This window comes from Telopea speciosissima, chromosome 4 (genome assembly GCF_018873765.1).
Source record: "Telopea speciosissima isolate NSW1024214 ecotype Mountain lineage chromosome 4, Tspe_v1, whole genome shotgun sequence".
NCBI lineage: Eukaryota > Viridiplantae > Streptophyta > Magnoliopsida > Proteales > Proteaceae > Telopea > Telopea speciosissima.
In genome coordinates, this window is record NC_057919.1 from 14085927 (window position 1) to 14111977 (window position 26051).

The 26051-nt window shown below is 39.8% G+C and overlaps 2 protein-coding genes across 4 annotated transcripts; both read right to left on the reverse strand.

The window, feature by feature from the left end:
* Positions 1 to 719: 719 nt before the first annotated feature.
* Positions 720 to 22197, reverse strand: LOC122659703 (60S ribosomal protein L29-1-like). 3 transcript variants are annotated; one of them, XM_043854809.1, is made up of 3 exons: positions 22182 to 22197; positions 16678 to 16684; positions 720 to 931 (listed from the first exon to the last, which is right to left on the reverse strand). In XM_043854809.1, the coding sequence occupies exon 3, from the start codon at positions 919 to 921 to the stop codon at positions 733 to 735; it is 189 nt and encodes a 62-aa protein (XP_043710744.1). In that variant the 5' UTR covers positions 922 to 931; positions 16678 to 16684; positions 22182 to 22197; the 3' UTR covers positions 720 to 732. The 3 variants fall into 3 exon arrangements, with proteins under 3 accessions (XP_043710744.1, XP_043710742.1, XP_043710743.1); XM_043854807.1 differs by lacking the exons at positions 16678 to 16684; positions 22182 to 22197 and adding exons at positions 1650 to 1655; positions 16184 to 16188 and having other exon boundaries at positions 720 to 925; XM_043854808.1 differs by lacking the exon at positions 16678 to 16684 and having other exon boundaries at positions 22181 to 22197.
* Positions 17191 to 17649, reverse strand: LOC122658998 (uncharacterized mitochondrial protein AtMg00860-like). Its single transcript, XM_043854164.1, has one exon. The coding sequence runs from the start codon at positions 17647 to 17649 to the stop codon at positions 17191 to 17193; it is 459 nt and encodes a 152-aa protein (XP_043710099.1).
* Positions 22198 to 26051: the final 3854 nt, after the last annotated feature.

The following is a 26051-nucleotide window of genomic DNA, read 5'->3' on the forward strand; positions in this document are numbered from 1 at the left end:
ACGTCCAGAAGAAGAGAGAAGAAATCATGAATCTGGTGCAGAGAAGAAGGAAGGTTATGTGTAGAAGTCAGGACGGTTCAGAGATGATCTCTGGTGTAAAAATATGACACGTGTCAGTGTAAGAGGATCAGGACCCCACACAGGATTTTTTCCATTTTAAGCTGAGTGAGTTGTCACATTTCTGTGCACTACTTGGCTTTTGATGAGATGGTATCGATAGCACGGTGTTATATAGATCCGAACCGTTGGATTTTCTCAACTCAATCCCCATGTTCGTACTTAATCGCTGTCCCTTAATCCCTTATATCATCTTGAACTTATTATCTTTGTCTTAATCCTCAATTTGTTGACAAAGGATAAGATGATTAAGGGAAATTTACACATACCACCCCTGAGGTTTGACAAAAGGATATTTTCACCCCCAGTTTTGGAAAATTCTGCGTACCCCCTGAGGTTTGTAAACGATAACAAATAAGCCCATTCCGTCAGTTCATGACTAACACGGTTAAAAATTAGATTTAAATTGACGGAATTGCCCTTCTAAGAAGAACCCCAAAAAAAAAAAAGATGAATGGACATAATTACCTTTCCAAAGAAATAAAAAGAAAAACGGCAACTCACCTTCCCCAATTCGATTGGGGAAGATGAGTTGCAGGTTTCAAAACCATAAGGGTTTTTCTTTTGTTTCTCCTCAGTCCCGGATCCAACGGTCTTGTTGTAGTGTTCCATTGTTTACTCTTCCTCCTCGGTCCCGGATCCACTGGTCTTCTTGTTGTGCTTCCTAGCATACCTCTGGTTCCTCAAGAACTTGGGATCCATTCCTTTGGTGGATGTGTGTCTGTGCCTCTTGGGCTTCTTAATTCCATTCTTGTGAGCCTTGTGTGACTGGTTATGCGCAATGTGGTTCTTCGACTTCGCCATTTCTCTGAGATTTCTTCTGGAATTATTTGAGTTACGAGTTAGGGTTTCAAATTCAATATCAGATCTTGAGCTACGAAGTATTATAGACAAATCTCATCAAATTGAATCTAACAGTTGGAACAAAAAGAGAAGAAAAGAATTGAGTAGACCTGATCACCGGCCTTGAGCCTCATCTCATTGCAACGAGCTGCAATTGCGAGAACTCTTAGCGGACATGGTCGAGTTTCCTTAGAACAACCTTCACTTGTGAGAGATGAAGAACACGACTTTGAATCGCTCGGAGACGAGTCATCGTTTCCATTAATACTGTAATTGTGAAAGGATGGATAATAGTGGAAGCAGCTACGAGAGAGGAAATAAAACAGTTAAATAGATCAAGCATTTTAAAAGAAGATAGAGCGTGATTTTGGAGTTTGAATTTATGTGCAGGATTTGAAGCAGATTATCACCTTGGATTTGAAGAATTTGAAGAAAGAGACGGTGATTTCGATTCAGAGGTGGTGAGAAGGAGAAGAGCCTCTGCGTCAATATTTTCAGAAACAGAAACTGGCGACTCAACCTCCCTACTGGTTCTCCACCGGTTTGTCAAATCCAAATCCCCATCAGTCTTCACTTCGTCATTATTTTTGTGCTCTGAATCAGATCTCTTCAACTTAAGTGTTTCAAGCTCTTTGCCAAGCTTGAAGTGTTCCATTAGAAGCCATGGATGGAGCAATCGATGGGGATACCTGTAACTCATCTTCGCCAATCGATTGGGGGAAGATGAGTTGCAGGTTTTTTTCCACCCCCCTTGAAGGGGCATTTTTGTCACTTTACCTTTTGATTTTAACAGCGTTAGTCATAAACTAACGGAATGGGTTTATTTGTTACAATTTGCAAACCTTAGGGGGGTACGTAGAATTTTTCAAAACTGAGGGGTGAAAATATCCTTTCGTCAAACCTCAGGGGTGGTATATGTAAATTTCCCTTAATTAATTAATGCGAAACCCATTTTGAGTTTATCCACAAAAAGGTGAAGGGCAAAGTTCAAGTTTAGCCCATAGTTGGAAAACCAGGTTTTGACCGGGGCGAGTCGCCTGAGTCGAGCCAAATTTTTTAAAAACCTAGTCAAGAGTTGTGTAGACTAAGCCAGAGTAAAAAGTGACAAGATTGGGTCATAGATGGTCCGAGTCAAATAAGACTTGGTATTTTTAACCGAGTCATGACAAAATTAGCGAATTTAGTCATTTTTTAAAAAATCTTAAAACTAGTTCACTTAGAGACGGATATGACTAAATAGTAAATCCATAATCTAAAATAATAAGAAAGCCTCAACTCCTCGACTCCCTTCTCTTGTTCAATGGTATAAACTCAAAGTGCATTGATATGTGATAACTTGATTCCCCCCCCCCCCATATTTTTCTGTATTTTTATGATTTTTTACTAATTTATACATATTTATTGCATTCTAGAATTAAAAAACATGACTCGTCTTGACCGGGTTTGACAAAGCTGAGTCATCAGGTTTTTTTAAAAGATGAGTCGAGTCAGAAAACCTGGTTTTCCAACAAAGCCCCAAATAGCCTAGAATTGGCTCTGACAAATTCAATTCCCAATTCCATTTTTAAAAGCATTGCAGGAAATTATCATCGCCACCCCCTGAGTTACACCCTTTTTTTGGGGGTGATTGGAGAGTTTTAATAAGAGGAGGATAGGGAATGGGTTATTTTAGTCATTTGCATTTCACACAGTTAATCCCATTAGATTTTGGGTTCATTTTGATATTTGTGTACGAAGTGCGTTAGTGGGGTTACATTAAAATAAGGGTGTAATTCAAGGGGTGGCGCTGATAATTTCCCTTGCATATATTATACTTAGTGGTCTAATTAAAGTTAATAAACTGTTGGAATCAAGTTGAGAAAATAGATTTTTACCGAAAAAAGGTTGAGAGTATAGATAGAATTTATCTTATAATGCTCATTCCTCTTGTATGAGACAATCACAAACAGAACAGTAGGAGATGTTGAAAGTTGAAACACGAACAAAGCCCTGAACAATACTTGGTGGGATTGAGTTGTGCCACCGATCATTGTCCTTAAGTAATTGCCACTTATAGTACAATATGGATACTTGTGGATCGATCTTTTCAAGATTAAAAAAACCCTAAGGCCTTCCAATAGTTGTTGTACTCATTGGGTTACATCAGGACACTCTCGAGTCTCAGGGTAGCTCAATCAACCAAAATAATGGAACTAGTGAGGATAAAAATCCTCTCCAATTCTTAGATCGAGCAGTGCGGTGTCAGGGAGAAGATTTCATTTCAAAGGAGTGGGACTCACATTGGAGGTAGTACATGCCACCTAGTCCAATCATTGATTTTTATGCCAAGTCAAAGTACGTTAAATAACAAGAAAAATGGATTTTGAATCACCTGATTCGGATGTACGGATCCAAAGATATGAGCATTTGAAGGTTCCCAACCAAACCCAGAATAGGCCTGGCCTAATGTCGTTCAACTTGGAACGGGAATGGTTCAAAAGTGAACCGACCATAGAGGCAACAAAACATACTCGATCGACATCCCCCAAGTCGACAACGAACAAATGTTGATCGAGCTATCTCAACGTCGACACAACCCTTTCCTTTGTCGAACAGTGTGTTGCCACTATCGTGGCTAATAGACATAAAGCTCGACAGTCACTTAAAGTGGGTCAACACTTGAAGCCTCCGACTCAACAATGATGCTTGTTCTTCAATAGAGTCTCGTTGTCAAGCCAGGCCGCTTCGTTGTCAAGTTCTGTAGATTTTCAGAATATTTCATTTTACTTTCTTGGAAGATTATGATGTCCATTGCGCATGGAGCCAATTTGGAAGCCTTGGGGCTACCTTTGGACATTCCTTGACCCCCAACTAACCCTTTTTGCACAAAATCTATATGGCTACACCTTATTGAACAAGTTTGTCGTCCAACGCACACCGTTGATGAAAAATTTCCTTGGGAGATTCCCAATGAACGATGTGGATCCATACAATGATCCTTGGACGTACCTAGAGATGTTTGCTCCTACAAATTTTAAATAACATTCCTCTCACATTGAGCGGGATCCTTTTCCAGTTTGCTTAGGGAAAATTCTGCACAACTGAGTTTTCTTCTTTTGAGTGAGCTAGAAAGGGAACGTGTTGCTACCCTTATACTTGGGTAACCGAATCCGAATCTGAGGCCTTCATCTTGAATTAAAAGTGGTCTCCAACACCTCCCCTTCAAAATTCATTGACTAGGTAATCTTCTAACCTCTTTACTTTGTTTTAATCCGTTTTTATACCAATTTTCTTCTCTCTTTAGTTGCAAAGGTGGTGTGTGTGTGATCCTACCTCTCTAGGCAGAGGTCATACACACACCTATGTGTGCGTGATCCTACCTTCATAGGTAGCGATCATGTACATCGTCATGCACATAATCCCATCTCTGTAGGTGAGGGTTATGCACAAAACCTTTGTTGTACTTATGGCTTGCTAGCTATAGCATATTAGAGTAATCTCACATGTGTTTGTTTATATTCATGACCCCCAACCCTCGTGGTATATGCACTTATGTTCAACATGTTTTAGGATAGATTTTAAGTCTCTTTGGGATTTACCATATACATGTCGTGTTTTGAACTTTTGATCATATTCTTATAATGACTTGCATAGTCTTGTTTCATGTGATGCATTGTTGGATTGGATTTTAAAAGATTCAAAAGGTCTTTATTACTTGTTTAAAAGGTCATTGTCATTGTCTATTTTTATTCAAATTTGAGTTTTCATTTTCCTCCATTGTTTGAGTTGCATTTGTAAAAGAATCAATGATATTTAGTCCCACAATGGTTAGCTTCAAGGATGTGAGCTTGCTTGTAAGTCTTCATGAGTCCTTAAGGGACATAGGGTTCTTTAGAGAGAAGTGTGTCTTCTCACTTGCGTGGGGGTTGGTCCGGGGTGCTTTTAAATCACGCGCATGCACGCGCATGAACCAAACCAAACCGAGTCGGCTGAGGCCTGTACGAGTATGTACTGGTACCTGTACATACACAAGGAGACACATGATGTACCTGTACGTATACAGGGACGCCTATGTACATACATTACCTTTTAGAACCTGCCTCTACGTATACTATAAATACAAGGGTATTGGCAGGGGTATACTTTACTTCTTCTGTACCCGTTTACTGCAACTTAAGGAGAGTGTTTGCTTCTCTGTTTCTCAGAGAGAGTTCCTTCTCTGCTTCTGTCCGTCCTTTCTGCCTCTGGAAAGAGGAGTGTTGAGTATAACTTTCGGACCCCTTCTGTAATCACTTTGGGAGTGTTGTCTTTAGTGATTAGTGGATCGTTTCATCTTGGAGGTATAATCGCACTGTACCTGGTCTGCACTAATAAGGGACGATTAAAGGCCTTAAGGAGAGTGTCATCTAGATACGACTCGATCCAACTTTCTGTCTTCTTTGGCGATATTTTGCAAGTTACAAGTACGCATATTTATTTGGATATTTACATTTATATTTCGCACTGTTGCTTATACTTTTATATTGTTCTGCCCATAGTCCGGTTATAACATGCATGAAAATTGCTCAAGTATCATCTTCAAGCTTGTTGTTCCCTTGCCATGTTCTTTGATGGAATGTATTCCTATTTTATGTACTAACTTTTTTGTGTCATAGAGCCTATGAGTCAGTGATATCTCACTGCTCTTTAGTTTATTTCCTTGCATCCTAGTATACAAACCTTTGTTTTGTAGCCAAGTACTTCAAGTAAGTGCTTCTAATATTCTCTTCCAATTAATGTATCTTTATGTCATACCTTTGGACTATTTTCTTCATGTTACACCGAATTGGACTAGCAACATAAAGACTTGTTTAACTGGATGGACTAGGGTGCCTAACATCTTCCCCAGATTGTAACTAAATCCGTACTCATATCAATGATTCACTTAGTCCCAAATAGGTTACTTTGGAGTCAAACTTTTTTTGTGGATCCTAAGTCCTAAGAATCTAGGTGGTGATTTTGATTCAATTCATCTCTATTATCCCAAAGAGGGTGTGGTGGAGGACACATGGCGCATCCCCACCATGCCATGTCCTCACAATTTATAAACATCGTATCACTGAATTTTGAACAATAAAGAAAAACTTAGTTACAAGGAATTCCTCAATCCCTTCTTTGTTTGCATTCGGTTCAGTCGGTTGGAGTTTCCCAACTTCCCTCATACATAATAACCATTTTCTCAAAATCTCAAAGCAACACTTGTGTTGGATCACTGGGAAGATATGAGAATGAGAGAGTGAGGTGAGTCGAGGAGGGAATTGAGTCGGTGCATGCAGTGGAAGGGTTTCTTCCCATCAACGATGAGTGCTGCCCAGGGAATTGAGATGGTGTCGTTTGAGTTAGGGAGTACACCAAACGAGCTGGAGTCAAAGCTGGTTGATCAAAGAGAAGGTCTAATTACACTATCCTCTTAAGAGATTTGTTAACGTGAATCGAAAACTGGTCATGATTTTTTTTGTAAAATTACAAATATAGACCCTCTAAATAATTGACTTGCTAGTTCTAATTGCCATTATACAAGGACCAAAAAAAAAAAACATAGTAACAACTTAGGATTGTAAATTGTAATCGGCGAACCCTTTAGTTTTTGTCATGTAAAATTTTGGTTCTTGCTAGGGTTCACTATCCCTAATGAAGTATAATACTTCACTACTTGCCACTTGGCAATACATGCGTTAGTCCATGTGATAGAGGACCCCACATACATCTTAATGAACAAATTTTAATCCAAAATACGCAAGGAAAGTTGCTCAAACTCTTGTTCCAGGTATTAGTAAATGTACCAAAATACCATCAAATGGAAATGAATATAAAATATAAAATTACATCTTTTGTAATTTTAGCTACTTCCTTTACTCATAAATAAGTTGAAATTGTATGAATGAGATACTTGTCCGGTCCTCTAGCACATGGACTAACCCATGTACTACCATGTGGCAAGTAGTGAAGCGTTCTGCTTCACTGTGTAGTGTCAGGAAAGAAAGCCCTAGAATTTTAAGATTAAAATCCTCTCCAATTCCTTGATCACCGAGTGTGGTATAGTTTGGGGTGGAGAGGACAGGTGTCGACCTCTCAAGAGCCCAACTACAAGCTAAGGGGAAAGGCTAAGACAAACCCACAATCTACAACCAATCGAGCCGATCCCTAGACCTCTTGGAAGGCATGCATGGAACTTGCAATGCCTCCAACCAATCGAGCCAGCCGTTGTTTGCACATATGAAAATTGGGAAGAGGTTCAGTTCGAATCTGGATCAACTACCCACAAGGGGACGGGTGGGGATAGATCTGACCCCTCCATGGAGACATGGGTCCCACACCTCATGGAGGGTTCAGATCTGTCCCCACCCTTCCCCATATAGGTAGCAGATCTGAACTCGGTTCAGTGTGGTTATGCACCAGCGGGGGCCAATCACATTCCACGCGAGAGGATCAAGGGCGACGGGATTTTTGAATTTCAGCAGGGGCAAGCGGAGAAAAGAAAGTCATGATATCTATCAAGCCCTCTTATGATTATCGGCTCGAACCCGGGCTCTAGGGTTTTGATTGCTGTTCCTGTTCTGCTTCTAATTCGTTGCTGTGGCTTTTGGTTCATTTCATGATCTGCGATTTTGGTGAATTTCAATCGCTGGTTGACAATGAAGGGGCGACACCTAGATAGATTTCATGAATATTTTACGATAGCAGATTTGGATGGAGATGGACGGATTAGTATATCTGAAGCCGAAGAATTCTTTCAACATGCAAACTTGCCCAATCATGTCCTTTGGCAGGTACTGAATGGGTTGTGTATTTCACAACATCTTGTGTCTATGTTTACTATTTGGTCTCCAATTTTCTGATTTCATATTTATGGCTGTAGAATACATTTCAATGACCCTCCCCAATGAATTCTAGAGTAGCACTTTGAATATCGACCTTTAGTTTTCCCTGTCATTGATGTCTCATGGATTCTTGTACAATATGACATACTTGTATTGGATTCGGAACTGCTAGTGTTCTTCACTCTACATATAGGAATTTCAAGTCAGCTACGCACTTATACGACATAAAATGGGTTTGAAGTTATATTAACGAGGTAAAAGTCTCTCTGAACCTAAGGCGCACTCTACGTTTACTCACATTCGTGTTTTTAAAATATTTTTTTCCCTCTCTAAAAAATATTTATGTCTGTAGTCGTAGGAATTGCATTGGTTTCATATAACACTTGCCCTATTAACAATTACTAATCAACCCTGTGTTATACTGTTATTCACTAGAGTTCGCTGTGCCAATACACACATATCATGTTTATTAAGTATCCTCGGAAATAGGTGTTGGCTTTTAGGAACCATAATTAGCTAGCATATCAAGAGTAGACTACTCAATCCATGACATATTCATCAATGTAATGAATGATCAGCTCATTACTGATACCCTTAGCAGTGAGCTGATGCCAGATTCTTTTTCTGCTAATGAAGATGTCGATACTGCTATTCCAAATGGACAAGGTGGACGTCTTCAGCCAGCTCAGCAAATAAGAAGAAGCGCCAGATCAAGAAGAGAGCCGAACTGGACAAGAGATTACAATATGGCTTAGCAAGTTAGTGGGCTCCAGCTGGGATTCTGTTAGTGAGTTAGTGGGTTGGATGTTGTTAGAGAAGCTTCTAGTATTCTTGGTTGTTAGTAGTGATTCATAAATAGGGAGATTGTATTCGATGCATCAACAACTAATTTCTGGATCTTGGGCATTTCCCCGATGTGCCTTAACATCAAATTGATACAATGTGCTGCACACGGTGTCCACAAAAATGCCTCATCTTCAACATAAGGGTATTTCTGACCTCCTTGTAATTTGCCACATTGTCAGTTACTTTCTAGATGACATTCTTTTCCCTAATCTCCACCACCTCATCCATCAGCATATATAAATATGCTGCATCCTTGATTTCACTAGATGCATTCATGGCTCCTTGCCCTTGCTCTTTCCTGTCTGTGGATGGGATGAGGAGCTACTAGGGGTTTCACTAGGACCCAAAAATTTTGGTAGAGAAAATTGTGTTCTTCTGAATTGCTCCTTGTTCCAATCTTGCATTTTTTGCTTCATGTTGCGACTCACGAATTGCTTGGGACAACTCTAGATCCTCTTCCGCTACTATTTTTTATCCTTCGTAGTCCTCAAAATCCTTCATCAAGTTCTTTGTGAACCTTTCCTCATCTTCCTTTGCCTTTTTGGATTTCTCTTTAAATGCCCTTAGAAGTTATAGTGCACTTTGTACACATGGCAACATTTGAATCCTCTTGCCATGTGTTGTTTCTGCCTAGTTACCCCACCTCCATAATGGATGGTAGTATCACCAAATTTGCATCTTGTATGCAATCTATTGTTCCATATTTGCTGATAATAGTTCCACTTGTCTCCCTTTGCGGCATCTTCGTAAACACCAAGCATAACAGAGAGAGAGAGCTAAAATGACCCTACGAGGCCTTTGAATGCTACAGTTCGGAAGAGTGACTTGATTCAGATTGAATGTATTATAGGAGCTAGGGGCAGACCTAAAATGAGAAGTGGTGGTCTTGTTTCAAGTATGACCTCGACAGAGCTGATTGGAGGGCAAGGATCCATATACCCAACCTCTTTTAGTTGGAATAGTGCTCAGATTATTATTGTGTTCTTTTTCTTTTTACTATTGTTATTTGTCTTTTGTCTTTGCAAGGATCCATGTTGTCAACCCCATTTAGTTGGGATAAGGCTGAGTTGTTGCTTCGACTGAAAATTTCGGCCATTTGGGCCGTTTGGTCCCCCTGGAATTTGCCAAGTGAGACTCATGGAAAAAATACACATTTTCGTTGAAATCTCTCTGAAATTTCAGTATTTCACTCATTTCAGTCTGATCAAAATGGCCTACCGAAATGAGATTTTGAACTATGGATGGATGCTAAAGTCTTGGGAAGAATCGTGGTGTACTTTTGTTTCTTGATCTGAGCTTTTAATGACCTTTTATGTTGTATGGTTACAAAGGGTTAGCTTTTGTACTTGTCAAATTTTTTTTTGTGTGACAGTATTGCAATGCATATAAGATGTGATTTATATCCAGTATGTTATTGTTCTTGTTAGTCTGTAACAGTGATTATCTTCATGAAGACGTTGTTCTAGAAAAGGATTTAAGTATCCATATTGGGTATCGTATTGGAGGGGTGATTTTAAGAGACGTATTGTATCGAAGAGATGCAAGATACACATGGAAATGGTCAAGAAATGCATGGATCTGCTTATGATACATATAAAATACAGTTTTGAATCATAAAACACCTTATTATGCAATATGCCAATATATATCGGCTTCATGAAAGGATTTAAGTCATTTTTACCTGATCTATGATGCATAACAATGATAGACTCAGCCTTATCCCAACTTATTGGGGTCAGCTACATGGATCCAAACAAACAAAGTAAGAACAACTGAGATCTAACCAAAAAAGGGAAAGAAAAGATGAGAGGAGAGGGATGGGGAAAGAGCAAAAAAAAAAAGAAGGATGAACTCATGAAAGATAGTAAGAGGAAAGAGGCCCAACCCATCACGTCAGGAGAATCTCAGCTAAATGGGTCTGCTACATGGATCCTTGAGCTCCAATTGGCTCTATTCGAGGTCATACTTGGAACAAGACCTTGAATATGCATGTTCTTCCTCACCACTTCTCCTATGGTCATTTTAGGCCTGCCCTTAGCTCTTTTAGTTCTTCAATCAGAATCATATCACCCCTCCATATTGGGGCGTCCCTAGGCCTCCGTTGAATACAACCATACCACCTTAAACGACTCTCTCAGAGCTTGTCATTGATCGGGGCGACTCCCAAGTCCGCTCTAATACGTTCATTCAGTACTTTATCCTTCTTTGTTTTTGCACACATCCATCTTAACATCCTCATCTCTGGTACACATTGCTTATCAATTTGACACTTCTTAACTGTCTAGCATTCTGCCCCTTACATCATAGCTGATCGTACAACAGTCCTATAGAACTTTTCTTTAAGTTATAAAAGAATATGTCTGTCACACAGCACTCCGGACCACCTCTCCAGTTCATCCATCCCACTTTAATTCTCTGTGAAACATCAGCTTCTATGTCACCTTCTTTACTTATGATTGACCCCAGATATCTAAAATAGTCACTTTGCGATATTTCTCTTTTCTTAATTCGCACCATATCGGTAATCCATCATCCTGTGACTAAAATTACACATCATATGCTCTGTCTTCGTTCTACTAATCTATGATGCATAACATTTCAAAAAAATGATCTACGAATTTGCCTCTTTTTTGGCCCAATCTGTTTCAATTCGTGCTCAAATCATTGTAAATCTCCAAAACTTGTTGAAATGGTGAAACAAAGGGTGGTTTTTTATGTTAGAAGATTCCCCCCCCCCAACTCAGATCGAAGAGAAAAACAAGTTTCCAAGTCCATCGGTTACTCTCGGTTTCATATCTCACTCACGGTTTCTGTTTTGCAGGTTTAAAGACGGCTTAACGATCCGTATCAGACCGTATGGACCCATATTGGTCGATACAAATTGTTTGTCAAATAAGTATCGTATCGATACCCACCGATACGATACGGTCCGATACAGTCTGATTGGTCTCCTAGAACACGTTTTATATTTTTATTTCCCCAATTATTGTATTCCAATAATTTCTAGAATGCCTCTGTAGTTTTGCTAAAACCTGGTAAATAATATATGGCTTACTTCAAATGTATGATATTCATCATCTTTATCTGCAGGTATGGGTTCTTTGCGATCAGAATCGTAAGGGTTACCTTGAAAGGCTTGATTTCTATACTGCTCTGAAATTGGTAACTTTGGCTCAAAATGGAAAAAGACTATTTCAAGAAGATTTGGGAATGCTATTAATGGAGCCAAGAATCCCTGCACCTCAGATAAATATTCCAGCCACATCGCCAACGGACCCACCAAACTCGGATATGACAACTGTTTGCCTTGGTGCAAGGAGTGGTGGATCCTCAATGGTAGAAACTTCACAAACCCGTAGTAGGGGAACTTGTTCCACTTCAGGTCAGGATGGATTTGGTCTGACACCTGCAGCTTTAACATCTTCTATACCACCTAGTCCACGGGCAACTTCTGAGATTTCAACTTCATCAAATCCACAAGATGAGGTATTATCATTATTCCAATCAACGGTTGAGTATTCTAATGCATTAATTGTTTCTGGGATTGGATTTGCTTCTGACTCAAATTTTGGATATTTATTTTCGGCTTCTCAACCAAACCAAGATGCTGGAGCACCTTCTTTTTCTACAACCAGTGCAGCTATCTCATCTGCCATGTGTCCAGTATAAAAGAGTTTTCAAAATAAATTGAAACTGACTTGTCATTATGTCATTATCAAAACCTGTCATTGTCTTGCTCATATTTCAAGTTTACGTGTGAAAATTTTCAAGTATACATGTGAAATGATTGTATTTACCCTCATTGGAAAAGAAATTGTATTATACTAAAAGGGTAAAAAAAAAAAAAGAGTAAGGTTACATATCATTTGACACATTAAGGGGTGTCAATAAGAAAATCTATATATATATATATATAGTGCTATCACATGTTAATACCGTGAAAAGTTGTATCAACCATAGTTGTCACGGCGTCACGGCGATCCCATCGTGGAAGGGTGTCACGTCGATATATCGACATGTCGCCGCCCCACGTGGCGTCCATGGCGAGCATGTCGACCATGTTTAATTTTTTATTTTCTGTATTTTTAATGTCATTTAGTATGCTATAATATATGTCCTATAACATCAAAAATCAACATGAAAGTGTACTACACTACTACTAATATACTATGCCACTATGGTTTAATTCATGAAAGTGTAACTAATATCCATTAGTGTATATGAAAGTATGAAAAATTGAAAATATATATTAACCTATCAAATAATTGAAAGCAATAGTAAAAATCAAATGATAGGCTAACTCATTTCTTGAAGCTTGATAGCAATATCTTTCTTTAGTGTATGTGATTTGGAGCAAAGCATCTAAGCTATTAAATGGTTTAAAAAAAAAAAATTTTAATCTAACTTTTATATGTACAAATATCGACCGATATGCCAACATATCGTGGTATGGCGTCCATGGCGACGCCATGGAAGCCATATCGAACGATATATTGACATCCACCATGGCGTAGCTCGATATGCCCCCTCTCCCAACGCCAGGACGCCATGGCGGCGCCATGACAACTATGGTATCAACTTATTCCTTCTAGTTTAAAAATGTGATATATAATAAAATTCCGTAATTTATGATTACTATTTTTTCCTCCGAGTCAAAGTCAACTCTAAGTGACCAATTTTCTGATTCCGATCTGCTCAAGTCAGTTGATCAGGGTGTAATGGAGTTCCAATTTAGTTGATAAACCAGGACTAATAACAGAATCAATACTGGATAAAATTCTTGAGGTAGTTGTGTGGAATCATGAGGTAGTTTAGTACAGTATACTATACTAATTGCACTTTGCTTTGCTTGATTCACACTGCTTTGATTGATCCGCCATATCCTTTATTTAGGTTCTTTGAATTGTATATGTATTACTTAAGGATTATTGGAGTTGATTCACATGTTAAATGTTAGAACCTTTTCATCATGTTATGTGCGTTTTTAAAAGTGTTGAGATTGTCTGTTTAATGCATTACGGTTACTACTTTTATTTATATATATATATATTCTTTGTGCGCCAGTTAGGCAGCCGGCACTGTACTATATTCAACCAATCACCTTTTGCATGGATCCTTTTTTACAAGTATTTTTATTTTTAATTATCTATGTCTTATCATCCTTATGCTAGGGTATCCCCTCTAAGCGACATGCTGTGTTGCTACCCGGACACGGTGACAAGTAGGCAAGGGTCCTCGTACACGAGGCTTCGGCCACTTTGGGGTCTGGGAAGGGTCATAATGTACACAACCTTACCCCCGCTTTGTGGAGAGGCTGTTTCCCGAACTCGAACCCACACGACCACTAGGTTGCAAACTTGCAATGGAGCAAACCTAATCTGCCTGATCTTGTTTTACATTTATTAAAATATAATAAACATGTTATCTTGGCACTTCATAATTCATATGATCAGATTTTTAAGAAAAATAAAAGGAATGTATAGGCCACAATTTCAACAACAAATCAGTCTCAAGGATCTAAGCTAAACGAGGAAAAAATAAGATCACATACCGTAAAAAAGACTATGATAGTGGTTGCACTGAATAGTATCTAGCCATATCCGTCAGGAAAATCGTGAACAAACTACAGAGCAAGGGAAAAAGCAATAGAATACTCGATCACCAAAGTGCTCTAAAAAGGTATAAATTTTCCAAAAATGAAGTTAAGAAAATTGTTGGGAAAGTAAGGGTGAAGAAGTATGAAGATCTTTGTAACAATCTGAACACAAAAGATGGTGCAGACCTGAAATGGTTAGCACGCTAAGATCGAAAATTGGTAGAGAATAGGGTCTGAACTGAAATGGGTTTGATTAGGTTAAGGTTGATTAGTGTGGTTGGCTGCTGGTTTGAATGGAGATAAAGAAAAAGCCACGACTAGAGGGTTATGGAAATTGGGTTATGTGTAGGGTTTAATGGCAGCAAGGGGTGCAAATGGAAGAAGGGTGCAGGAACAGAATATAAGATGTCTTGATAACTTACTTGAGGATGATCTGCCGTAATGGATGATGGATGCTTGAGGATAAAGATGATAAATAAAAGATAAATTAGACAACTAGAGTCCCACCTAGGCCGCCAAGAGAGATCCACTCAAGGCCACTTGCTAACAAGTAAAGAACTCACAAGGAGATTGATTTGTTGGTTGTAATTCCTCCTTCTATGAGCAGCCATGGTCTCTTTATATAGTATGAGGATAGAGGCATAAATGCTTATAGGTTACAACCACCAATGACTTATAAACATGACTTTAATAACCTACTACCAATGACTTTAGGTTACAACCATGACTTTAGTAACCTACCATTAATGACCATGACTTTAGTAACCTACCACCAATGACTTTAGGTTACAACCAAGATTTTAGTAACCTACCACCAATGACTTTAAGTTACCACTAAGGCTTTAGTAACCTACCACTAATGACTTTAAGTTACAAACATGACTTTAGTAACCTACTACCAATGACTTTAAGGAAACTCAAAAGACAAGAATAAAGAGGGTCAACCAAGGTGGTCTGATCTGGTCCTAGGCCCAAGAGGATTAGCCATGGGCTAGGCCTGCTACTACTGGCCAGGCTTGGGCCTATGCACATGAATTCTTAGTTGGGCTGGGCCTTTGGTTGCTGCTGGGCTATGGGCTTAGACTAGGCCTTTAGCCTAGCATACTTCTTAACAAAGTAGTGATCAGGCCTTCTTGATGGTGGGCTGTTAGTTGGATTAGCTGGATGCTCTGCATCAACTCCCCCCATGTTGAAATCATTCATCCTCGATGAATGTTGGATAGTCTTGTACTCTTCAAAGAGATCCGGATCAAGGTGTTTGAAATCATCGGCATGGATCCGAGTAAGATCAGTTCTCAGGTGTCCTTTCCATTTGACGAGAAACTTGTGATACCCCCCATTACAAGTTGCGACATAATGGTCATCAAGCACGTCTTCAATGGTATCCTTCGGGGTAGCCTTGAATTGGGGAAGACGCAGAGAGTGCTCGGTATCGCCATCATCGGAATGATGACAGGTGTCAAGAGTGAGATCAGACACATTGAATACATTGGTAATGCTCATGTCGGATGGCAACTCTAAGAGATAAACATTAGGACCAATTTGCTTGAGCACTATGTAGGGACCCATCTTTCGTGGGTGCAACTTGTGGTTGATTCCAGTCATAATCCTCTTAGCAGGAATACGAACCATAACCATGTCACCGGGTGAAAAAGTGACTAAACGCCGGTGCCGGTTAGCATTTGCAACATAAGAATCATTGCAAAGGGCAATACGTTGACGCACATTTACATGTACCTTAGTGATGCGCCTAATAAATTCATCTGCCTCAATGCTGACCCGGGCATTAGGAGGGAGTGGGACAAAGTCTATTGGACGTCGAGGTTGGACTCAAAGCACTATCTCAAAAGGGGTGCGACCCGTGGTGCGGTTAACCGAGCTATTATAGGCAAACTCGACTATGTCAAGAATTGATGGCCAAGTCTTCTCGTAATCCCCTTACCAAAAAAGGAAGAAGATTACCTAAGCTCTGGTTGACAACTTCTGTTTGCCCATCGGTATTGAGGATGGAATGCCGTAGGGAAGTTCAACTGGGTATTGGTTTTCAGCCATAGAGTTTTCCAAAAGTAGCTTATGAACTTGACATCAGGATCCGAAACAATAGACTCAGGGAGTCCATGAAGGCGAACAACTTCTTTGAAGAAGAGTATAGCAATGTGCCGTGCATCAGATGTCTTACGGCATGGGATAAAATGGGCCATTTTGGAGAAACGATCAACAACCACAAATATAGAATCATGCTTGTCTCGAGTAGGAGAAGGACCAAGCACAAAATCCATACTTATGTGAACCCATGGCGAATGTGGAATGGGCAGCGGGGAGTACAAACCAGTATTTTGCTTAGTTTCTTTTGCCAGTTGACATGTACGACATTGTTTGATCTCATGCTCAACATCCTTGAGAAGGTGAGGCCAATAGTAACGGTCAACAACTTGTAGGAGAGTCTTATCACGCCCAAAGTGTCCACCTAACCCTCCTCCATGTAGTTCCCGAATAAGGTGCTGCCTTAGGGAAGATGCGGGAATACATAAACGAGTGCCCATAAACAAATAGCCATCGTGTAGTGAGTATTTGAAATCTGTCCCACCTTGCTGCAAGGTGTTATCGACCTTGGAAAAATCCTTGTCTGTGGGATACTCAGTCTTTATATGATCAATGTTCATGGCATGGGCTGAAAAAGTATTGAGCACCAATATTTTCCGACTGAGGGCATCGGCCACCATGTTCTCCTTTCCTGCCTTGTATTTTAGAGCAAAGACAAACTCTTGCAAATAGGCTACCCATTTGGCATGTTTTTGGCTAACCGACTTTTGTGAATGCAAATGCTTGAGGGCCTCATGGTCGGTAAATAAGATAAATTCTTTTCCAATCAAATAATGGCACCAATGCTTCAAGACTTGGACCACAGCATACAACTCCATGTCATAAGTGGAGTAATGCCGTTTTGCATCATTGCTTCTCACTATAGAATGCGATTGGGTGTCCAACTTGCATAAGAACGCCACCAATACCAACGTGGGAAGCATCAGTAGACACCTCAAAGATGATGTCAAAGTTGGGAAGTCGTAGGATAGGCGCCTCTGTCATACACTTCTTAATTTGAGTGAGGGCTTTAGTAGCAGTAGGTGTCCATTCAAATTTTCCTTTGCCTTCGAGACACTCTGTTATAGGAGCCATGATGGTGTTGAATCCTTCGATGAAGCATCGATAAAAAGAGGCCAAGCCATGGAAACTCCGAACTTCAGTGATGGTCTTTGGAATTGTCCAATCGATGATGCTTTGAACCTTCTTCGGATCAGCTTTAACGCCTTTGGAAGAGACAATGAATCCAAGGAAAAGAACCTTGGGCAGCATGAAAGAACATTTCTTCAAATTGATATATAGCTTCGCTGAATGGAGAACTCGCATCACACAGCGTAAATGCTCCAAGTGATCGGTTGTGTCCTTGCTATAAATCAAGATGTCGTCAAAATATACAACCAGAAATTTACCAATAAATGGGCGCAATACCTGAGTAATGTAGTCCTAAAATAGGAAATAATCCTACTAGGAACCAAGTAGAACCAAGCTTAGGGCAAGCCTGCTGTTTCGGGCTTATTAGGGGCTGTTTGAGGGCAAAATTAGGATTTAGGATGGGAATTTGGGAATGGGGTTTATAGGGTTTTAATCTGCAGGTTTAGAGGGTCATTATGGTATAAAAATATCTGAATTTGGTTAGGTTTCAAAATTCTGCAGATTTAGGGTTAGGGTTTTGGGTTTTTAAAATTAGGTAAATAGCCAAAACTAGGGTTTACAGTAGGATTCAGGGGCAGGGGTTAAGGTCAAGTGTTAGAGGGACTAGGGGGAAGGTTCGGCTGCAGCAGGGAGGTTTTCTGATGGCTGAATATGTCCCAGCAGAAAATTAGGGTTTTTTAGGGTTTAAAGGAGAAGAGGGATTTTAGGGTTTGGCTGGACAGAATGGGCAGCAGCTAGGATCGAGTCTAGCTGATGGTGAAGGGAAGCTATGGTCCAAATCTGATCAGATTCCGATGGAGGAACAGATCTGAACAGGATTTAGGGTCTCCTAGGGTTTATGAAAATCGGACAGAAGAGAAAGGGGATCGATTGGGGAAGGGAAAGGAAAGGTAAACAGGAAAATTAAATCCAACTTACACTGGATTCCTCCGGCAGCAGCTTGGATTGTTGAAGGATGAAACCACTTTCGAAATAGGGATCCTCCCAGCCGTCACGGCGTAAGGAGTCGCAGGATTCCAGCCACCCTTCCACCTTGATAAGCCCACAAGGATGCAAACACTCTTGGAGAGCAAGGAGCAGCAAGCAACCACGAAAAACACTTTTTTAAATTCAAATCTGTTGTCGGGAGCCTCCCACGATTCTACTATTTATAATAATAAAGGGGGGCCAAAGGCCTTACAAATAATCAATCTAAAGCAAGTCCTAGTCAGACTAGGAGTGGGCAGTCCTAATCTGAGTCCTAATAATAAAGCATAAAATAGAAATAGACTTATACTCTGAATGGGAGTATAAGTTAAAACAATAAACAATTAAAATACCTATCCCTCTAAAATCGTGGAGGGGAACTAAGAGAAATAAAACATAATAAAAAGACTGTTTTGCCCTTCCTAAAAAAACTAAAAAAACTCTAAAAGGCTCCAACGAAATTCAGCCTAGTCAAGGCTGCTCTTCTTCTTCCCATTCCTAAAGACTTTCGAAGAGTTTACCAACGAAGACTGCGAAGACATCTTCAGCTTGGATCAGGCTCACTTTGGTTGGACGGAGATTTCTTTCGTAATGGATTGAGGCGCTGATCTGGAGTACTTTTGCTGGCCTAAGTAATTTTTAATCTTTTATTGTGATTTGGGTCATATGTAATTTTGGTTCAGTTTGGTTCGGCTTGGTTCAGTTTTTTTGGCTTAGTTTTGGTTCCATTTGTAATTCTGGTCTAGGTCCAGGCCCACTTGGATCAGCACCTTTAGTTGACTAGGAGGACTTATTGGAACTTGTGCTCCCTTAGGAAACAGCTTAGCTGGTGTGCTTCCCTTAGATTGGTCTTCCCAAGGGGGAGATCAATAATTTTCTATTGTTTTGTTTTCTTTTCTTAAGCTATGTACAGGCCATTCGGCCAGAAGATGTTGAATGTTAAGAAATGAAATGAAAGAAGCTATTGGCTCTTGGGTCTCCTTCTCCTCTCTTGCGTGGAGCATCTTCTCCCCTCAACCCCCCAAATGGATTTTCTTCTTCTTCTTCTCTCCTACTCTGTTACAGCAATACAACAGGTAAGTCATTTCTGTTCCTCTCCCCCCCCTTCTTTTTCCCCTCTTATCCAGCCAGGCCTACTCAGTTTTTCTTCTTTTTTCTTTTTCTGTTTATCACATCCCCTACCCGAATGCATGCTCATCACTACCCTTCCCCTCCTTGTCATACTTACTAATTAAACATCTGGAACCCTTTTATTTTCTGACCTGATATGCACTTATACTGCTGTTAGTTTTGGTGCATCTTCTTCATACTTCCTTATGTCTTATTCTCTATTGGAATGCATGCCTAGGATTAGTACAGCATGAATTCTTTTTAGAGTATTGAAAGGTCTCTGCACTTGATTTGGTAATTTATGTATTGTTTCCTCTTCCCCATTTTGCCTATCAAATGTTTGTGGAAATGATGCTATGAGTTCTATTCTGTATTGTTCATTATTGCATAGATTCAATGTTTTATTAATGCATATGAGTCTGTATACGCTGCTGCTACCCATTTCTGTTGCCTGCTGTCATATGAGTTTTAACCCATTAGTCATCCTAAGTAGCAACCCATGTAGGAGCCCTAGTTTTTAGGTATCCCCCTACATAAAAAATACAATCAAATCAACCCCAATAGCCCCCAAAAAGGAACGGCAAGAAAAAACATAGTTTAGACTTCAGACAAAGAACAATCAGAATGGACGGTAGTCCCACACTTGCTATCCTTGAAGACGAAGAGTGAAGAGTGGAGAGTTGGGCGAGCATTGCCCCGAGCCACGAGAGAGAACAGAGACCACCGCAAGAGAGAACTGCCTAGAAGGTTTGCCGTAAAGGGATGATTTCTCCTCCCCTTTCAAGGTGAACAGGGAAGAGGCAGATGGGCCTATGACTTTGTGGTTGGGTGAATTCATGATTGAAGACGGGAGGTGAGGTCTCTTCGTCTCTGTTTTAAGGACGAGCGAAATAGAACCTGCAGGAGCACCTCAAATGTGCAAAAAATCAAACCCATTACACGTTAGAGTTTCAATTTTAAGGGCTACGCACAAGTTTAGAGAGAGAGAGAGAGAGAGAGAGAGAGAGAGAGAGAGAGAGAGAGAGAGAGACACCTTTGGTGTTGGAGTTTCAGCCTGCTATCCCCTTCGTTCGTTTCTTCATCAAGAGTGAATACCTAAAAGCTTCCTCCCTCGAGCCTTTGCACAATAACCCTCGATTTTTTGTGCCGTGGGGATGTTCCATGGAACAGACGAAGGTGTTTCGTCGAAGTCGTTTTATAGACAAAAAGGCATCCGGTTCGTTCTTTGGGAACAAATAATGAACCATTTTGCCAAACGCCATTTGCCCCTTTTTTCGTTCTTGTGGAACATAAGTACAGGGAAACACGTTTCGTAGAACGTTACCAAACACAGCCCTAATTTTACCTTCTTCTTAACATCCCAACTTTTATCAAAGTGTTCATAACCACCATCATCTCCATAAGGGAGGTGATGTCTGTGGCCCTGTTGATGCAGATTTATCACCAAACTGGGCTTCTTTCCTTAGGAATAAGTCTAGGATTGGGTTATATACATGTGGGCCTTTGATCCCATGGGTTTTCAATGTAATAGGCCACTTTTATGGGCCTAAACTATGGGTATTAAAGGTTACATACGGCGTTAGTTGGTAGATTTCTTTTTATTTGGTTAGTGATCATGTGACTTGGTTAAGTGGTGATGTGGTTGTTTAATTTTTATGTAAGTTGGGCTGGATTAGGACTCTATAAGTCCAACCATGTTTTGAGTCTATTTCCTTTAGTATTTCAGTTCCCTAGTCAGTTTAGGTTACCTAATAGGTTATGGATTGGGTTAGGCCTTTCCTTTTTGGTGTAGGAGTCAATTTTTTAGTCTTTTATATAAAATTGTAAGGGGGGGGGGACATTGAACACGAATTTTGATTAATGGAAAGCTTTGCTGCTCTTCTTCTCCATTGAAATTTTTTGTCTTGTGTTTGATCAAGGCTGGTGGGATTGGTGTTTGATCCAATCGACACCTTGCGGTGTGAAGCCTGGGTGGTTCGAATTGGTTATTTGTTTTCTCCATTGCTGTTACATTCAAGTTATGATTTCAAGAGTGATTTCTGCATCGTCAAGCACTGTTCAGGCCTAGAACATCACCTCAAATCTGATCCAATCTGTTCTTCATACACAAATAAGTCTAAAACTGAAAACCTGCAACTATTCTTCTTCCCTTCTCGAAGGTTACATGCAAGGTGATTTTCGTGAGAATTCTACCTAGCCAAATCTTACCGTTAGAACCTGCTGAAACTTTGATTGAATCACCTCCAAACCCTAACCGAGGTTTGATTCAAGTTTCATACCCATCTACCCAGTCGATTGTCTGAAATTACACTTTTACCCCTCTCCTATCTCTACTGGGAAATCTCCATAACTCCAAATTTAACCATCTAATTTAGCCGTAACTTTCAGCATATATTCCCCTCCATCTTAACCACATTTAACCTAAATATTAAGCCCATTCAACAACCTGATTTCCTGTTATTGTAAATCCTAGATTCCATTATCTTGCACCTTTCAACAACCTTAAACCCTAAACCTAAGTTGCTGCCCATTCAAGTTTACACATTTCCATCCATCAAAAAATCCCAGGACCTTCACTGATAGACTCCCCTATACCTGCCTAGCATAACCAACACATCAAACCCTAACCAAACCCTAACCCTAATTTCACAAAAAATCCTATTTTGACCTAGCCGATTCACTTGTTCATAATAGATCCTAGTTTACTGGCTCCTAGTTGGTCTCCTACCAATCTAGGACTACAATAAGTGGTATCAGAGCATGGGTGGATATGGTAGACCAGTGTTGACAGCAGCTCCCGATCCTATGGCAAAGGTTATCAAGATGCTTCAGCAACTACTAATTGATCAGAGAGCTATGAATGAAAGTTTTCGGCAAATTAAACAAATCCAAACCACTCCAGTAAGGGATAGCAATCTACCACTCTCTTCAAGACAGATATCAAGAACAATCCGAAGTTCTTTGCCCTAATAGAAGGAACAGAGAATACAAAGACTGCAGGGAACAACCTAGACCTCCAGAGGCTTACGAGTTGAGGGACTATGATGGCAGACACAATCTACAAGTATTTTGTGATTGGTTAACTGCTTCAGTTGATTATTTTGATTGTTATGATCTATTTGAGCCTAGGAAGATGGGGTTAGCTCGTACTAATCTAGTGGGGCCAACCCTTGAGTGGTGGAGAACTATTGAGAGAAATCTTTAGTATGAATGCAAAACATCTATTAATTGGGTAGAGATGAAGGAAGATTTGAGTAGAAAATATTTACCACGGGCGTTCAGAGCTTGATGACAAGGTCAAATAAATTCTCTTTGACAACATCACCACCAAAAGTCCTTCAAATCTGAAGAAAACTTGAAGCCTCAATCAATGAGATTCAGCTTGCAAGTGAGTGTTGGAAATATATCAGCACCAGTGTTAAATCAGTGGCTGAATACAAATTTACATTACCAAAGGAAATTGAGAGAGCACAAGTTGAAGATAAAGCTGCAGTGATAATAGTGAATTGTGATGAAAAGAAAGAGACAATGCCTGAAGCTTCAAAGACGGAAAGTCAACATGTAGAAGAAGCTACTAAAGAGTTCAACGTCGAAGATTTAACTTTGTATTTTCGGCTTCTCACCAAACCAATAAGCTGGAGCACCTTCTTTTTAGCAGTGCAGCTATCTCATCTGCCATGTTTCCAGTGTAAAAAGGTTTTCAGAAAATAATTTGAAACTGACGTGTCATTATGTCATTTTCAATCCTTGTCATTTTCTTACCCATTTTTCAAGTATACATGTGAATTGATCGTATTTACCCTCATACAACAAAAATAACATGATTTATGTTAATAATTTTAATTATTGTTAGTGCTGTTAAGTTTCCATGGTTGATTCAACTTGCCCTAGGGATCTGCTCCCTGCCGATTCGACTGAGCATTCTGTTGAGTTTATTTAGTTACCATCCAGTCTGTAAAATCAAAACATGTGCTACTCAGAACTGCCAAGTGATCCTTAAGAACTACATATGAAGATGGGTTAGTAATCCAAGTAGGTTTGATTTTTGGGTTATAGCCAATATAATTGCTCTTCCCAAGACTCAATTTGATGCCTTAATAGGCAAAGTGAATTTCGTAACAAGAAAGTCCAGTAATCCACTAACCTTTTGTGGTTATTTTCTTTTGGATAAGTAGTTTTTGTTGTGTTCTTTGGTTGTTCTGCACCTATCAAAGTTCTGCATATTGAATTTCCCAAGGGAAAAAAAGTACACATTTGGTTGTCTTTCAGTGTTTGTTTTGGGCCATTGGCTACTTAATAAATATCCCAGTTTTCAAGCAATGCAGCTATCTCATCTGCCCTGTTTCCAATATGAAAGGGTTTTGAAAAATAATTTGAGACTGACTATTGTTCTTTTTGCCCTATGTGTGGGCTTTCATATTCTTTTTTCTTGTTTTGATTTATTTCCCCTTCCATGTTATTGCAGATTGGTGTTTTGAATGCGAAGGAAGTGAGCAAAGCACCCTCTGAGCATGGTGGAGAGGTAATTGTTTGATTATTCATTAGAGCTAGACACGAAATAGATAAAACAAATTAGGTTAGGTCCAAAGAAAATACATCTGTTACATATTGACCTTGACTCTTTGTTTATGAGATCCGGGCAGACAGCTATTTGAATTGATACTTTCAATTAATTACTGATCGACTTTAACTCCTTCATGAATTCTCTGAGGATCCTGAATCGTACTGCAAAGTGATCCTCCAGAACTACATATGAAGAAGGGTTAGTAATCCAAGTAGGTCTGATTTTTGGGTTATAACCAATATTATTGCTCATCCCAAGACTCAAATTGATGCCTTAATAGGCAAAGTGAATTTCGTAGCATGAAAGTCCCCAGTAATCCACTGACTCTTTTGTGGTTATTTTCTTTTGGATAATTAGTTTTTGTTGTGTTCTTTGGTGGTTCTGCACCTATCAAAGTTCTGCATATTTACTTTCCCAAGGGAAAAAAAAGTACACATTTGGTATGTCTTTCAGTGTTTGTTTTGGGCCATAGGCTACTAAATAAATATCCCAGTCATTTCAGTTTGATGCACAGGTGGGCTGAGTGATTTGTATAGGATGCAAGATCCATTTTTCTTTTATGCTTCTGAAGAGCAAGTGACCAACACATTTCATTCTGCATAGGTGCACATGTTCGCATCATGGTGTCCTTTCCAAGCAGAAGTTTGGCTTGTAATATAGTATCATTCCCTAATCAAACTGTGAACCATAACCCTGAAGTTCCTGTCTTGTGGCTTCTGTCAGACTCAAAGGTCATTGTGTCTCTAAGTTCATTGTGTGTGTGTGTGTGCATGCCTGGTTGTCAAGGACAAGATTTTCTCAAATGCGCAAAAAGGTTTTCAATGTCTTCTTGTACCAAGCCATAACAGTAACCATGTTTTTTGGCGGCAGGATAAGGATGCGTTGTTCAGAGACTCTGCAGAATCACACAAGAAGCTTTCAGAACTGGGGTTTAGTCCAGAGGCCTCTGGTTCCAAAGCAGAGGTAAAGAGGGGTTCCATATTGGCTGATTGCGCTGTGGGAGTTGGTGTTGCTGCAGCTTGGGTGTTCCTGGAGTACTTAAATGGAGCTCAGATAAGAATCAAGTAAATCAAAATTGGTATTGCTTTTTTGGTGATCCTGAGTTACTTATTTGTTAGGCATCCCGTTCTATACACCTCAGTTGAATGAAACTCATGTCTGCTAAATAGGCATATCGTTGGCTAGGTGGGATTTAGACCCACCAGCTAGTAAATGATACGATGCAATTGAACTACTATATGGGTTTCAGAAAAATTGTAGTCAATATTATTAAAGCTGTATGGCCATTTACGTCTGCTGTATCGAATTCTTGAAGTATCTTGAATCTTCTTGTCTAGGGTACCTAAATGTTCTAGTTTATTATGGTGTGGTGCACAAAAATAATGAACCAGCCCTTAATGCTGTTCCAGTCAGTCATCTCTGTCCCCCCCCCCCCCCCCATCCCTCAAAAAAAAAGAAAAGAAAATTAATGCTGCATTACTTTCCTTGCCTGGTGCCTCTCTCGCTATTTTAAGTAGTTGAGCTCATTAGGTGGGAAAAGCATAGAGGTTTTTCAGTTCTCCAGAACTATGCTGACTGACTTGGGCCCTCAATGCTGAAACGTAACCCTCCCCCTAATTTATTTCTGCAGCTAATAATAGACCGGAAAGTTAATGACCACCTAATTTCTTTGTATGGCACCAAAAAAAAAAAAAAACTTAACTCGTAAGGCAGTTGGAAAGAATGTACTGGCTCAAGAACGGTCGCAATAAAAATTATTGGATTGAACAATTTCACTAATATCTGTTGGAATACACTGAAAATAGCTGGTTAAACAAAAAATTAACTAGAAAGGACCAGAAAATGTTCTAGCTTTGGGCCCATCGAATAATCATTAGAAAATTAGTGCCCTAATCCATCCTCCTTAAGTAATGAATGGAGCCGAGAACAAGAAGTT

Bases quoted from the DNA above. Each gene is read 5' to 3' on its own strand.
- LOC122659703 (XM_043854809.1), bottom strand. From the start codon at position 921: ATGGCGAAGTCGAAGAACCACATTGCGCATAACCAGTCACACAAGGCT.
- LOC122658998 (XM_043854164.1), bottom strand. From the start codon at position 17,649: ATGCGAGTTCTCCATTCAGCGAAGCTATATATCAATTTGAAGAAATGT.